Source organism: Carcharhinus amblyrhynchos, chromosome 2, assembly GCF_965287045.1.
Source record: "Carcharhinus amblyrhynchos chromosome 2, sCarAmb.v2.hapA, whole genome shotgun sequence".
NCBI lineage: Eukaryota > Metazoa > Chordata > Chondrichthyes > Carcharhiniformes > Carcharhinidae > Carcharhinus > Carcharhinus amblyrhynchos.
The window spans coordinates 75192532-75208921 of NC_137325.1; the positions used below are offsets into that span (position 1 = coordinate 75192532).

Here is a 16390-nt window from a genome sequence, read left to right on the forward strand (position 1 = left end):
AAATTATACCAAAAATAAAATTTAAGACTGCCTAGCAAAGAAGTGTTTATGAAAATATCATTGACAATAATCAAACTACTACCTACTTATTAAATTTATACAGAATGTGAAAGAGGGCAATGTGCGAAAGACAGCAATGAGGGAAAAGAGGCAAGATTGCATCTTGAAATAATAAATTGGTGTGCTCTATTGACAGGCTGAGGGCCATTTAGCCCCATTATTGTCACTCAAGTAGTAGAAATATTTCTACCATACTACAGCATTGTTGAATTCATTCATGGGATTTGAGAGTTTATTGCCTATCCGATTGTCCTTGAGGTAGCAGTGCGAGTTGCCTTCCTGAACCACTGCAGTCCATGTGATGTAGGTACACCCACAGCTAGAACACACTTCTAGAGTGTGTTCAGGATTTTGATCCAGCAAAAGTGATATATTTCCAAGTCAGGATGATGAGTGGCTTGGAGGGTAACTTTCAGGCAATGCTGTGCCCATGTGGTTTCCACCCTTGTCTTTCTGGATAGCAGCAATTGTGGATTTGGAAGGTGCTGCTTAAGGAGTTGCTTCAGTAAATCTCTCAGATGGTAACACTGCTGACACCGTGCATTAGCAGTGGAGGGAGTGAATGTTTGTGCATGGGGTGTCAATCGAGCAGCATCCCCCCCACCTGTGTTGGTTATTGTCTTGCACTTGTACAGCGCAGATGTTACTTGCCACTTACCAGTCCAAACCTGGATATTTTCCAGGTCTTGCTGGATTTGTACATGGACTGTTTCAGCTGTACACAATTTACCCCAAGTCCAGTGATGAATCATTGATTTTCAAATTTACAACTTGATATAATAAAATTCAAGAAGTCTTTTGTTTAATGAGGATAGCTATCTTTTTGAAAAAAAAACATGGCTGTTAGCACTGATGTAATGATTTGCTGAATGTACGTATGCGCAAGCACACACATGCCGGTGAGTGCATTCGATTTAAACTGTGCACATCAAAGGGCAGCCAATAAAATAGAAAATACAAAATTGCTGAATTTCATGAGTTTTTGAATTGACCTTACATTTAAGACTTGTTACTAAACATCTGTTCTAATTTTGAAATGTCCTTGACAAACCTAAGTTAATATCTATAATACATGCATTGTAACAACATTAAATGTGAAAGAAAAATCACCAAGTGGTAAATATTAACAGTAACTGAAACAAGGGTATTAGTCAATGGTTGTTGTTCATTCCCCCTTTATAAAAATGTATTTTAAAAGAAACAGTAATGCTTGTTAATTACACATAATAGAATGGATGCTCCCTCAACTTTTATTTCTTTCTCAGACTTCTTTCTCAGACTATTTCATATTGACAATCCCAAATAAGATAAATAGGGTGACAAATAGGTAGCATCTCATAAGACGCTTTAAAATGGCACTTAATTAAACATAGCTAACAGACAAGAAAGCAAGTTATCATGCAAGCATTAATTTTCAGTTATTCAAGGACAGGGAAAGCAGGAAGCAGGAGTTGTGAATGTGGGTTCACCTCTTCAGCAGCTGCTTCAGAAAGTAGCCCTTCTCTCTGAGCACAGGTTACGTGGAAATAAGCTCGGCACATACCAGCATCACAGCTTATGCATACTCCAGTTCGAGCAAATCGTATATCTTCACATAAACTGCACTCCTATCAAGCAAGAAAAGAAAATCAGTAGCTGAGTCTTCTAAGCACTGTAGCATATGAATGATTAAACAGAAATCATGTGCCAAGCACACACGTGAAAATACTGTCATGATTTTGTAGTTTGGAGATTACATAACAGCACACACTTTCTGTACCATATGTCTGTACAGTTCTCGGAACTGCAGCAATCCTGCCAACGTGATGCAAAATTTTAAATTACTTAACACTAGCCCAACCAACTACATCTGTAGTCCTGTAAGATTCACAGAAACCAATGGTTAGTGTGTGTGAAAGTTACATACCATTGAAGAAAGTTAGGTAGTATCTCCTTATTTTGCATATTTTATTCACTGTCATAGAATCCCTACAGTGCAGGGGTGCATTCAGCAGAACATCTTACCCATGCCCATTCGCCACCCTATCCCCACAACCCCATGCATTTACCCCACTAATCTCCTAAGCGACACATCTTGGAGCACTATGGGGCAATTTAACATGGCCAAACCACCTAACCTGCACATCTTTGGACTGTGGGAGGAAACTGGAGCACCCAGAGGAAGTGCACACAGACAAAGTCACCCAAGGCTGGAATCGAACCTGGATTGCTGGTGCTGCAATAGTCAAATCTTGAAAATATTGTTGAGTAAATGAGTAAGATTACTCAATGGGGCTGTGTATGCTGAGAATTATAGAACTTGCTTAAGAGATAGCCAAGAAACTGCTAAGGAATTGGCAGATTGACTGTAAAGTGCTTCAGGATTCTTTAAGAACATACTCAGACTATTCATTTGGCTATCAAATGTTATGAATTGATAAACTGCCTGGTTGTCTGAGACACGTGACTTGGAATTCAATGAATACCTATAACTGACAACAATATTCTAGTTTGAACTTGTTTGACAATACGATAGCACAAATGAATCTAGAAAGTGACCTCAGATTAAAAATTAGTCACATCCTAAAGATTGAGTGTGAAATTAAATATCAATAATTATAAATGCTTTAAAAGCTCAAATCAGTGTTAAAATTACAGTTGACTTTTGTGATACAAATCCATGCAAACAAGTTCTGCAGAAGTCAATGAAGGTTCCAATTGCAGAGCTGTGAATTTATAAGAACAGATGTATAAATAAAGCTTGTCCAAATGACAACCTAAAGGCTGATCAAAATGCTGCTAAGACTGATCAGCGAAATGGAAAGATTACTGCAAGGGGCTACTCCTCCAATCACAGCCTATTTCCCTCCCATGGGGGCTACTGAGATTCTCTCACTATTGTGTGACAAGAGTAAAAGAAAATCAATCTAGGCTCTCTTACGCTACTGAGACAAGAATATATTCAATTACATTGAACTTTGAAGGATGCCACTAACATAGGTGAGGGATTGTCCATGGTTGTTAGTTATATAGACTTCTAGAATAAGTTTCCACGAGAGGATCCATGGAATTAAAATAGCTTTCTGACATTGATGGGAAATTGACCATGTATTTCAATGGACAGGGTATGGCTAAGTGGTTTCCACCAGGGATCTACAGGGGCTTCAGACTTGCAATATATCCATGTATTATATACCAAATATGTATTCCAAAGAATTAGATGAAGTGTGACAGAGTAGCTAAGGGGTGGGCGGGCAGGTTTGTGGTCGTGTGGGCCTGCTAACCCTCATTTTATATTTTACATTTCTCAGATGTGATTCTGCAATTGGACAAGATTTCTAAATAATCCTCACTGTGATAAAAAATTACATGACAGCCAATTTAAGATTGTCAGTTAAGCTGGTAGTGTGGCACTTTTGTGCCTATTCGGCATTTTTCAGAGCAATGTTTGACCAGAGTTGAGCAGCCAGGTTTAAATTGTCCAACCATGAACTGGTGCATTCTCCGTGAACAGGCTTTGGAGAATGCCTTTTTTCAAAAATTAATTTAAGTTTTAATCTACTTATTTCCATTTTTTTTATCCCTTCATCAGGTGTTCAAAAAATCAATAACATTTTCATTCTCAGACATATAATCTTACCTTAGCACCATATTTTGAATAGTTCATTTCTGTAAGAGTAACAGGACGAAGTTTGTCTATATCTCCAAATGCCACACCAGGTACATAAAGGGCACAAACTACATGAACCCACCTAAAAAGAAAATGCACAGCAGACTACTGAGTGTGCCGAGATTACTGAAACCAACAGCACAGGAGGCCATCTGACCTTTTGTGTTGTGCTGGTACTTCCAAATAGCAGTCATGCTTATCCCAACACCACCCATTCTGAATTTAACCCCACAATTTTCTCATCTGAAAATACCTGTTTTGTTTAAAATTATCTTTGGCACCAGCTTCACAACTGAGTGAAAATATTTTTCATTCTCTCTAGATCTTTTGCCAATGATTTTACATCAATTTCCTCAGGTCACTGATCCATTCATTAGACAGAATTGGTATTCTCTACTCAATCAAAACTCTTATAATTAAGAAAACCTCTGTTAGTTCACTATTCAACTTTGCTCACTGGAGAAGGCCTAACTTTTCAGTCTCTCTTAATAGCTGAAGTCCTACATCCTTAGAAAACCTCCTCTGTACCCAACTTGTTCTAAAGTAAATCTATAGTTTGATCAAATTGGATTTAATCTTCAAAATACTTGTAAAAATTGAACAAGATGTACAATACAGCAAGTGTAATCCAACTTTAATGCAGGATAAAGTAAGTTTTGAAAATGCATGCTTTCGGATACATGAACTCTTTCTGGAAGTATAATAAACATTCCAGCTGGTACAATGCTGGTGGTTCTACTACTGATCTCAATGCTTTTGTGCTTGGGAAAAAGTGAGTGAAATAGGCCAGATTTTTCACTCCCGATCAGCATGAGATGAGGGCAAGGACAGGGTTTGGTTTGGTTTGGCATAATGTTCCCTGCAAATATTAAGATTCATATGTGAATGACACCTTGGGCAGGTACTGACAGTCAACAAGTATCTGTGCAGGACACCACAGCAAGAACTAATACTTGTGGAAGAGAAGGGAAAGGAAGAAATTTGAGAGATGTTTTGTTATGCTACTATTTCACTGCCATTTACTACTTTCATATTCAACATGTAACAAATACATAACTTCACTGTTAAAATCCAGTTTTAAAATACCCAAAAATGACTACTTTTTACAATTTATTAAATGGAATGAATCAAACAAATGAGTTAAATTAACTCCATGCCTTCACAGTTTGCTTGTTGCAATAGAGACAAGCATTGGTGGCAGATTCTGAAAGTTTAGAAGACTTGGTGCATTCCCAGATTAGTCTCAGATTTGCAGATGGAACTCTCAACACTGCTGTAAAAATCCTTGAGAAAAATAAGGAAGAGGACTTGATTGGGGCTGCAAGTACACTGATGAAAAAAGTGGAGTGTTGACGGGCAGCTGTGGTGAGCACAACATTAGGCGGCTTCCATTAGTAGGCGCACTTATACTCAGGCTGGTGCTAGCACCAAAGGCAGGAAAGTCTGGCTGCATCAGTAGCCATTTTCAGTAAATGCTTGTGATAACATTTCAATTTCAATAAGTTATTTTTCCATTTGCTACTTTATGCTTTCACTGCATCTCTTTTCCAAGTCTGCAGCCTGTTTGAACTACCATGCCATTGTGGAAATGAAAGGGTTGGAAATAACAGCTGGAGTTTTTTCCCCCTGAACAGTTATTTCTCCTGTCACTTTTCATCAGAGCATGAAATGGGCGTTTAAATTCCCACCATTTTGCTCCCAGTACCTGTTTCTGTGGCAGAATTGCCAAAGTTTACAATATTATCCAGGAGTCACAAGGCATGAAAGAAAGGTCTTCCTGGCATTGCTGCCAGCACACCAGCAAAAAAATACATGTACTTGTGCCAGCACTGTCCCATTACTTTTGGAAGGTTGTTTTGTTCTGAAAGAAAAACCCCCTTTGCCTTCTTTGTAAAAAATATGGAGAAATAAATATTTGAAGCAGGTTTAATTTTGAAATACAGGCAGAGCAAACAGCTGCCAGGTTCCACAATATTATAAAATAGGTATGGCCTTCAGACAGAAATCTGCAAAAGTTTAATACTTAAATATTTTATTAGATTTTGTGGCTATATTAAATGGGGGCTGGGCAGGAGTGATGATGCAGAGAGAATTATGCAGGGGGTTGCAGAAGATCCTGAGCATTTGTAGTGCCCAAGGTCCCAAATAGTTTGGCTACAGCTCTACATGCTGAATGACTAACAACAGGGAAAGGTATCCAATAATTCAGGGAAGGTCCAGATAGCAACAGATGGATGAGGTCTGAGGAGAGTGTTTGCTTACGACGTATAACCTAAATTTGCAAGATAAATGCAATAACTGATGTAAACAACAACAGGTACAGTGTGATTAGGTGTCACGCATTAAGGTGTCATGGGAACAAACCTTCAAGAATATATCCAACCAGAATTGTCAACCCTAATGCTAATGCTCAACTATTGGGGCACACTTCTTATTCTGGGCATTACAAACTAAAACACAGTTTAATTTGACATTTCAAAAAAACACATCCATTCAGCCCATCAACAACTTCACAAAGCTTGCAATAAAGTTATTTTTCTTTTTTTGAAGAGATAAATATGAGTGTGAAACAAACCTTCCAGCATCTGTTTCTTTAAAAATTCCATCCACGTTGGGGCACAACTCACAACTAGGTGATGCTCCACATTTACATGCATCACAGAACCAAGGTTCTGTAGAATTTTCAGAGGCAGAACTCATAATGGAATCACTTTCACCATCAACACCATAGCAACCTGCCAGAAAAGAGAACATATATTGCATGAGAACCAAGACTTCACCTTGAGTATTTGTCTTTTTAAAAATTCTTTCAGAGGACCTGAAGTTATCGGCCAGCCAGCAATTACTGACCATTCCTTTTTTCCTTCGAGGTGATGGTGGTGAGCTACGTTCTTGAGCGGCTGCCACCAAGTGATGTAGTATACCGACAATGCTGCTTAAAGTTACAAGTTTCTTTATTAGTTACAAGTAGGCTTACATTCCAGACAGCAACAGATGGATGAGGTCAGAGGACAGTGATGGCTTACGATGTATAATCTAAATACGCAAGGTAAATGCAATAACTGATGTAAACAACAGGTAGAGTGTGATCAGGTGTCGCACATTAAGATGTCATGGAAACAAACATTCAAGACAACATCCAACCAGAGTTGTCAACCCTAATTGCAATGGTTACTGTGGAAATCCCCTAGTTACCACAATCTGGTGCCTGTTAGGGAGGAAGTTCCAGGACTTTGACTCTGAGTGAAGGAACAATTATATAGTCCAAAGTCAGGATGGCGTGTTGGTTGGTGAGGAACTTGTGTATGGTGGTATTCCCATGCATCTGCTGTTCTTGCCCTTCTAGGTGGTAGTGGGTGCGAGTTTGGAAGAAGTCTGGTGAGTTGCTGCAGTGTATCTTGTAGATGGTACATACTGCTGCCATTGTGTAGAGGTAGGTGGTGGAGGGAGTGAATGTTTGAGGGTGGTGGATGGGCTGACGTGAGACTAGGTGAATGATATATGCAATTGATAGCAATGGCTGGTGACTTATTTTAAATTAAAAGCATAAACATCTTCATCATGTACCATGGAAATTCTGAAAATGAAGAAGTTATCTTAGAACAAAAATGTCAATGTCAAAACATTTTGAAAATGAATTTTTCACATTTTCCAGATAATGAGTACAAATAGATGATGTAAAAATATTACAAAATTACATACACAATTCACGGATTCAAACAAAATTTTATCTGCCTAAATTATTTACTTGCTATCTGAACTCCGATTCTGCAGAATTTCTTAAACATGATAACAAAACAGCTAACTTTGCCATGTTGCACTTCATGATATTGACCTTTGAGAAGGTTTTACTGGGTGTGTGTTATAAGTATCAAAAATACTACATTACATCTATCAAATTTCTGGCACTTGGACAGAAGATTTAGTGAATAGTAAAAGGGACATATATCAGAGAATTCAAAACACCAATGAAAATTCTACTTTAAATTACATTATTCAACTCTGTCCATTATTAAAAGTTACACGAGTGACCATATATACTTCATTTATACACCTTGACCCTGCATTTAATTTTACTTTTTAAAAAAATACAAATCAAGATAGTATACAGAATAATAAATCAGAGACATGTATCACAGCCTGGAGTTTCTATTCGATTGGGCTGGGCTTTAGTCAATGAAATTCAACTGACGATCAGTTGAAGATCAGAAGATCACTGAATTTCAAGAGTAGTTTGCGTTCAGCATAACTCAAGTTTCTGCACCCTTTGGGTCATTTAAAAAAAACCCAGCTTGTTGGACTTAGGTCCTGCTCACAAAACCGGCCTCACTCAGGATAAATTAATCTTTGGGGTGGGGGTTGGTTTCTGCTAAACTGCATTCATTTGATGGCTTTCAGAGAGGCTTTCAAAATTAAGCTAGTTCTTTTGAGAACAAGGACACTGAAATGCACATTTTAAAAGCTAACGTGATGTTTCTTCTAATTTACTAAGAAACCTAATAATTCGAAAATAGTGTTTTTTTTAAAAGTGCACTTCAGTAATTTAAAATGAGGGTGATCCAAAGTGCTTGACTGACACTGATTAAAATGCTAATTTTTGTGCTAATCCCATTTTAAACTGTTTCAATTAAACTTCAAGACACTTTGAAATATATAAAATGGGAAGCTGAGTTACACAGAGAGATTGAATAGGTTAGGACTTTATTCCCTGGAGCGTTAAAGAATGAGGGGAGATTTGATAGAGGTGTGTAAGATTTTAATGGGTATAGATAGAGTGAATGCAAGCAGCCTTTTTCCACTGAGACTAGGGGAGAAAAAAAAACCAGAGGGCATGGGTTAAGAGTGAAAGGAGAAAAGTTTAAAGGGAATATTAGAGGGGACTTCTTCACGCAGAGAGTGGTGGGAGTGTGGAATGAGCTGCCAGATAAAGTAGTAAATGCGGGGTCACTTTTAACATTTAAGAAAAACTTGGATGGGTTCATGAACGAGGTGGGTGTGGAGGGATATGGTCCTGTGGGACTAGGCAAAAAATGGTTCTGCACAGACAAAAAGGGCCAAAAAGCATGTTTCTGAGCTGTAAATTTTCGATGCTTCTATGGGAACTGTTTGAAAGCAAATGATTTTTTTAAATTATATTTTAATATGCTGAGAGACTGGATGCTCAGCAAAAGTGAAAAGGCTTAAACAAAAACACAGTTCCTTCATAATTAGCATCACTGGGGTGTGGAGGAAAAATATAGCTGCACTTGAAATCAGTCACTTTTTTTTTGGTTCTGAGATTTACTATACTTGTACCCTGGGAAACATACTCAGAACCTAAGAAAACATTAACATTAGGACCAATTATACTTCGGTCAACGCGTAGGCTGGAAGTTATAAAGATGACACCTGTAAGTAGAACTGACTTAAAAAATATGTTGATTAAGGAACAGATAAACAAATACACATGCAGTTATGATTAGAGCTGCTTTACAGATTCTCTCTCTCCCTTGCAACGGTACACCAGCTGCTTTAATCACAGCTTCCCTCTCTCCCAATGCTGCTCCTTTAAACTTTGTGATTGGAAGAACAGCAAGCACTGGAGAGAAAGAGAAGCCAAAAAGATGATGGATCCTGAGGATGAATAAAGGCTCAGGATATGATATGGAGATATATTACATAGCACTATCAATCCAGCACTGTGTCTCAAGTGTGAAAGCTAAAACCACAACACAATGATCTTCTTTAATTAAAAATCACCTGAGGAAATTGTGTAAGTGATTTTAAAATGCAAAGGCAATCTAAATGACTAAGAATTAACAGATCCGTTGTCCAAAAATTCACAGCACTATGGGCAAACCAAATTCAATTACAAAACATTTGAATTTTTTTAAAAAGTACTATTTTAAAAGGTCTCTCATTTCTGATACCACTCACTGGAATGTCAAATAATTTCCTGGTTTTCATTTTTATATGTCATTAAACACATTTTCTGTCAACTGTGCATCAGGCAGGAAACGGTTGCTATAACCCAACCATGCACTACAACCTATACCGGAGAAGTTAAGATTGGCAGGAATATCTAACCAAGACTCCAGGTCAATCTAGCTGTGTTTCAATTCCATGTGCTGTATAGTGACCTAATATTCCTATTTGAACCACTGCCTTTTGATTCTTTATAGTTTTCAAGATTAGTGCTCAGGGTTGAAGAGTAGTAAAAAGAGAAATCATCACGTGTTACTAGAAATGACACACTGCCCAAAATGGGGTTTCATTTATATTGGGGAGATCAAATGCGCATTGGGTGATAGCTTTGCACAACACCTCCATTTACTCCACAAAAGCAACACTGAGCTTTTGAACTTCCAGTCGTGTGGTTTTTTTAATTCTTCATCCCACTACAAATCGGTTTCTTCAGCCCCTATTACATTCAATTGAAACTCAACATCGGCTGGAGGAACAGCACTTCACTTTACAACCTTCCAAGCTCAATGTCTGAATGGAACAATTTTAGATGGTAGCTTTTAACGATTATGCAATTTCCATTTACACTTGAACTCAGTCCATTTTTATTTCTAAACCTGCCCAATTACCATCTCCTCTTGCACCGCACTATTATCCCTTTAGTCATTTAATCTCTCTACCTGATCATAGACCTTTCCTTTTGTTCTTTCCCTTCCCACTTAGCTTGACCATAAGAAATAGAAAGAGAAGGCCATTCAGCCTGTCAAGCCTGCTCCACCATTCAATGGGATTATGGCTGATCCAACACTCCTCACAATCACTTTCTCATTCTTTTCCTGTAACCCTGAATTCCCTTACCAATCAAAAATCTAACTCAACCTTAAATATACACAAAGACTATGCTCCCACAGTTCTTGGTGGCAAGGAGTCCCAAAAACACTGAACAGAAATTCCTCTTCATTTCAGTTTTAAATTGGTGTCTCCTTATTCTGAAACTATGCCCTCTGGTCCTAGATTCCCATAAGAGGAAACATCCTTTCAACATTTACCATGCCAAGCCTCTTAAGATATGTTACAATGCGATTACCTCATTTTTCTACATTTCTCATCTTCTAAATTCCAGTGAATAGAGTCCCAAACTGTTTAACTTGCCCTCGTACACTTAAAACTGAAATATCTCCAACTTTCTGATGCAAGGTCATCAACCAAAATGCTAACTGCTTCTCTCTCAAATGTGTCTGACCTGAGTATTTCTAACATTTCCAGTTTTATCATAGAATCTATGAAGTGTAAGAGGCCATTCGGCCCATCAAGTCTTCACCAACATTCAAAACTTTTTTTTTACCCAGGCCCTCTGCTCCTTCCTATCCCCATAACCCTGTGCATTTGCAATGTTAATCCACCTAATCTAAATAATTTTGGACTGTGGGAGGAAATCGAAGCACCCAGAGGAAACCTATGCAGATTCAGTAAGAACATGCAAACTCCACACAGTCACCCAAGGCCAGAATCGAACTTGGTTCCTGGCAATGAGGCAATGTTAACTACTGTGCCATCATGCCATTTGGTAAATTTCAAATTAAGCATACATAGCATTTTACAACATAGAAACTAGAAGTAGGAGTAGGCCATTTGGCCCTTTGAACCTGCTCAGCCATTCACTTTGATCACAGCTGATCATCAAATTAAACATCCTGATCCCCCACATCCCTTGAGCCCCAAGAGCTATATCTAATTTTTATGTGAAATCAGAAATGTTTTGGCCTCAACTGCATTCTGTGGTAGTGAATTCTGCACATTTCCTCCCAGACCGAAAGGTGTGTTGGTTAGGTGCACTGGCCAAGCTAAGTTCTCCCTCGGTGTATCCGAACAGGCGCTGGAGTGGGACAACTAGGGGCTTTTCCACAGTGTTAGTGTAAGCTTACTTGTGACTAATAAACTTTAATTTTAACTCTGGGTGAAGAAATTTCTCCTCACCTCAGTTCTGAAAGATTTACCCCTTCTCCTCAAAATATGATCCCTAGTTCTGGGATCCCCCATTATCACAATGAAGTTACTGTGAAAATTCCTCGTCACCACACTCCAGCACCTGTTTGGATACATTGAGGGATATCTTAGCATGGCCAATTCACCTAACCTGCACATCTTTGGACTGTGGGAGGAAACTGGAGCACCAGACAAAATCCACACAGACATGGAGAACATGCAAACCCACACAGACAGTGACCCATGCCAGGAATCAAATCCAGGTCTCTGGCGCTATGAGGTAGCAGTGCTAACTACTGTGCCATTGGGAACATTCTTTCTGAATCTACCCTGTGTAAGCCTGTTCAAATTTTACAAGTTTCTGAGATCCCCTCTCCATCTTCTAAATTCCAGTTAATGTAATCCTAACCAACTTAGTTCCTCTTCATATGACAGACCTGCCATCCCAGGAATCAGCTTGATAAACCTTTGCTGTACTCCCGCTATAGCAAGGGTATCCTTCCTCAGTTAAGGACATCAAAACTGCACATAACACTTCAGATGCGGCCACACCAATACCCTATACAATTGCAACCAAACATCCCTATCCCTATACTCAAAACCCTCTTCCTACAAACGCCAACAGACCATTTGCTTTCTTTACTACCTGCGGGCTTACTTTCAGCGACTGATGCACAAGGACTCCGAGGTCATGTTGAGTATCCACCTCTCTCAATTTACACCCATTCAGGGAATAATCTGTCTTTCCATTATTGCTACTAAGGTGGATACTCTTATTTATCTGCATTATACTGCATCTGCCATGCAGACACGCACACACACAGCCTGCCTAAATCACGCTGAAACATCTCTGCATCACAGCTCACCCTCCCACCCAACTCTGTATCATCTGCAAATTTGGACGTACTACATATTGTTCCCTCTTCCAAATCATTAATATATAATGTGAATAGTTGGGATCCTTGCACAGATCCCAGCAGAACTCCAATAGTTACTGATTGCCAATAAGAAAAAGACCCTTTTGCTTTTGTTTTAGCAAAATACTACCTAAACTTATACACACAAAAGGGGGTATATGCCAAAGATTATTACAGAGGCACAGCAGTCAATATGTCAAGATTACCAAGATTACAATTGGTGACACCCCTACTACAGGGCACCTATAAAATCTTTGAATGACAACACACACTCCTAAAGACAAATTAATGCAAGAACAGTATTCTCCAAACAAAAACAACTTTACTGGTCTAAAATATATGCATAGTAATTTTAATCAATAATTATGTTGGTTCCTAATATTGTCTTACTCACCCATAAAACAGGTTCATCCCAAACAGTAATGGCAATATTACAAATCATACTATATGTATTTGCACATCATAAGAAATTTAGGTCAAGTTGGAGATATTATTTTACAAATTACTTACACCACTGAAACATGACTTTCGGAAACTAGAGGCCATGCTACGTTAATACTCCACGCAGGCCTCCTCCCCCTCCCAGTACATCTGACCTCACCATTTTATCTATCCCTTTCACCTATGTTTAAGTAGCTTCCCCTTGAATATCTAGACTTTTAATCATAATCACTCCATGCTAGCAAGTCACACATTCGAACCACACTCTGCAATAAGTGTCTACTGGACTTTATTAGTCGTTATATTTATGCCTCCCAGCATTTAATACAGAAGTCGCTTCACAGGATAGACCTTTCCTCACTACAGGGACCAAATAACTGTTATCAAAAAGCTTTTGACAAACTGTCAGACAATAATTACTATAAAAGATTTCTTTAGGAATGGAGTATAGATCCTGGGTTGAACAAGAAACTTGTTACATTCTCGTCATTAATGATAGTAGCTCCAAGTGGAATCTCAGTATGAGGACATTTTTTACAATCTATCAATGATCTGGATAAAAATATTGGGGGTTACTAGCCACATAATACTTTTACAATTCCAATAGGGACCAGGAATGTTAAAGAGAATTCAGAACACAAATAAATTGTGCAATAACACTTCATATTTTTAAAGCAAAAAACAAATTTTGTATAGATAAAAGCATTTAACCAAAGCAATTATTGCTAACTTAGCATAGGCAGTTAAAAACTATTCGAGTCCAATTTTACTTTTACCTCCTTTATGAAATCCTGAAGATTTATTCATTTTTCCTGGGGCCAATGTAAATGTATGCCACAACCCTCTGGAATTCACTTAATTTCTCACCAATGTTACAGCTATTCTTTGAAATTTCATAGGGATCCATCTATTTATTGGCTCTTCACTAAACTACCCTTGGCCCTGCTTCCTCAACCTTGATCTTGCCTGATCCTCAGGTTAAAATCACCACCTGCCAGCTCTCTTCCCTCTGTGGTCACCTGGGACCATGATGATTTTACCTTGCTCCAACTTTCTTCAAAACCTTACAAACGTGGACTTCTCAGCTCAAACCTAAGCTTCACTGGATTCTCCAAACAAACTGGTTGTTTTCACTGTGAGGAAGACTATAGATGTATACTTCTAACTCCAAGCTAGGCAGATCTTCTAGTCCCTTTTTTCCATCAGCAACTAAGGGAGCTGCAACCTACACAAGTCTAAATCTGCAACTCTCTTCTATGAGAACACCCAGATATATTAAACAAAGAACCTTCTAATCCCCACAGCCCATCTCTTTGGCAACATGGCATACTTGGGATAATCCAAATTGAAATGTATTTTTTAAAAATATTTGTTCATAGAATGTGTTTCCAGCATTCATTGCCATTCCTAATTGTCCTTGAGAAAGTGGTGACCTGCTTTCTTGAACTGTTGCAGTACGTGTGGTGTAAGTACAAATACAGTGCTGTCAGTTAGGGAGCTCCAGGATTTTGATCCATCAACTGTGAAGGAAAGGTGGCATATTTCCAAGTCAGGATGGTGAGTAATTTGGAGGGGAACTTCCAGTTGGTGATTTTCCCATGTATCTGTTCTTCTACATGTTAGCAGTCCTGTATTTAGACAGTGGTGTCCAAGAAATCTTGGTAAATTCCTGCAGTGTATTCTTGTAGGTAGTACACACTGCTGCCACTATACTTCAGTGGTGGTGGGAATGAATATTTATGGGTGGACTGGATGCCAATCATAAAGGGTGCTTTGTCCTGGATGGTATTGAGTTTTGAGTGTTGTTAGAACTGCAGTGATCCAGCGAAGTGGAGAATGCTCCTGACTTGAGCCTTTTAGATGGTGGCAGGCTTTTGGGAGTCAGGTGGTGAGCTACTCACTGCAGGACTCCTGCTCTTGTAGTCACAATATTTATATACCTGTGGTATGTTGGTAATGGGAGATTGTGATGGCAATGCCATTGAATGCCATGGGGCAATGGTTAGATTCTCTCTTGTTAGAGATGGTCATTATCTGGTACTTGTGTGCTGCGAATGTTACTTGCCACTTGCCAGCCCATGCCTGGATAATGTCCAGGTCTTGTTACATTTGGAAATAGACTGCTTCAGTATCTGAGCCATCGCAAACTGCACTGAAGATTGTAGTCACAGAATCCCTACAGTGAAGAAGACCATTCAGCCCATCATGCCTGCACAGGCAACAGTCCCACCCAGACCATATCCCCATTACCCCACCCTACTAATCCCCTGACACTATGGGGCAATTTAGCATGGTGAATCAACCTAACCTGCACATCTTTGGAGTGTGGGAGGAAACCAGAGGGAGAACATGCAAATTCCACACAGACAGTGACCCAAGCCGGGAATCAAATCTGAGTCTCTGATGCTGTGAGGCAGCAACACTAACCACTGTGCCGGCCTCATCAGCAAAAGTCCCCACTTCTGACATTATGACAGAATGAAAGTCATTGATGAAGCGGCTGAAGATAGTTGGGTTTAGGACACAGTACTGAGGAACTCCAGCATAGGCATCCTGAAGCTGAGATGACTGGCCCCCAACAACCACAACCATCTTCCTTTGCGTTAGGCATGATACCAACCAAGCAGAAAAGTTTATCCCTGATTCCCACTGACTCCAGTTTTGCAAGGGCTCCTTGATGTCAAGGGCAGTCACTCTCAACTTGCCTCTTCTAAGTTTGAACTAATGCTGCAGTGAGGCGAAGAGCTGAGCAATACTGGCAGAACCCAAACTGTACATCAGTGAGATTATTGCTAAGCAAGTGCTCCTTAATAGTGCTGTTGATGATTTCTTCTATCACAAGGTCAGATTAACTAACTTCAAAACCAAATCCTTTGATTCAGTGACCTGTACGTGTAATTTGCATCTCTAATGGGTATAATTGCATCTTTTAGCAGAGTTTGGAGAGAGGACAAAGATAGAACATAGAACATAACAGCGCAGTACAGGCCATTTGACCCTCGATGTTGTGCCGACCAGTGGAACCAATCTAATGACCCTCTAACCTAAACTATTCCAATACTATCCATATGCCTATCCAATGAACATTTGAATGCCATTAAAGTTAGCGGGTCCACTACTGCTGCAGGCAGGGCATTCCACACCCTTACTGCCCTCTGAGTAAAGAACCTACCTCTGACATCCAAGCTATATTTACCACCCCTCAATTTAAAGCAATGTCCCTTCGTGTTAGTCATCACCATCCGAGGAAAAAGGCTCTCACTGTCCACCCTATCTAATCCTCTGATCATCTTGTATGCCTCAATTAAGTCATCTCTTACCTTCTCTCTAATGAAAGCGACTTCAAGTCCCTCAGCCTTTCCTCGTAAGACCTTCCCGTCATACCAGGCAACAT

The 16390-nt window shown here is 39.2% G+C and overlaps 1 protein-coding gene across 13 annotated transcripts in view; it reads right to left on the reverse strand.

Annotated features, from left to right (window-relative positions):
• The window catches only part of phf14 (PHD finger protein 14), a 230068-nt gene that overhangs the window by 148105 nt on the left and 65573 nt on the right, over positions 1 to 16390 (reverse strand). For all 13 annotated transcript variants that reach the window (XR_013888988.1, XR_013888987.1, XR_013888985.1 and 10 more), the window contains exons 5-7: positions 6285 to 6444; positions 3680 to 3791; positions 1530 to 1667 (exon numbers count right to left, since the gene is read on the reverse strand). Coding sequence is in view for 5 of the 13 variants with exons in the window: in XM_080207547.1 (XP_080063673.1) it covers positions 1530 to 1667; positions 3680 to 3791; positions 6285 to 6444 (410 nt within the window). In the remaining 8 variants the exon portion in view is untranslated. The remainder of the gene's footprint in view (positions 1 to 1529; positions 1668 to 3679; positions 3792 to 6284; positions 6445 to 16390) is intronic.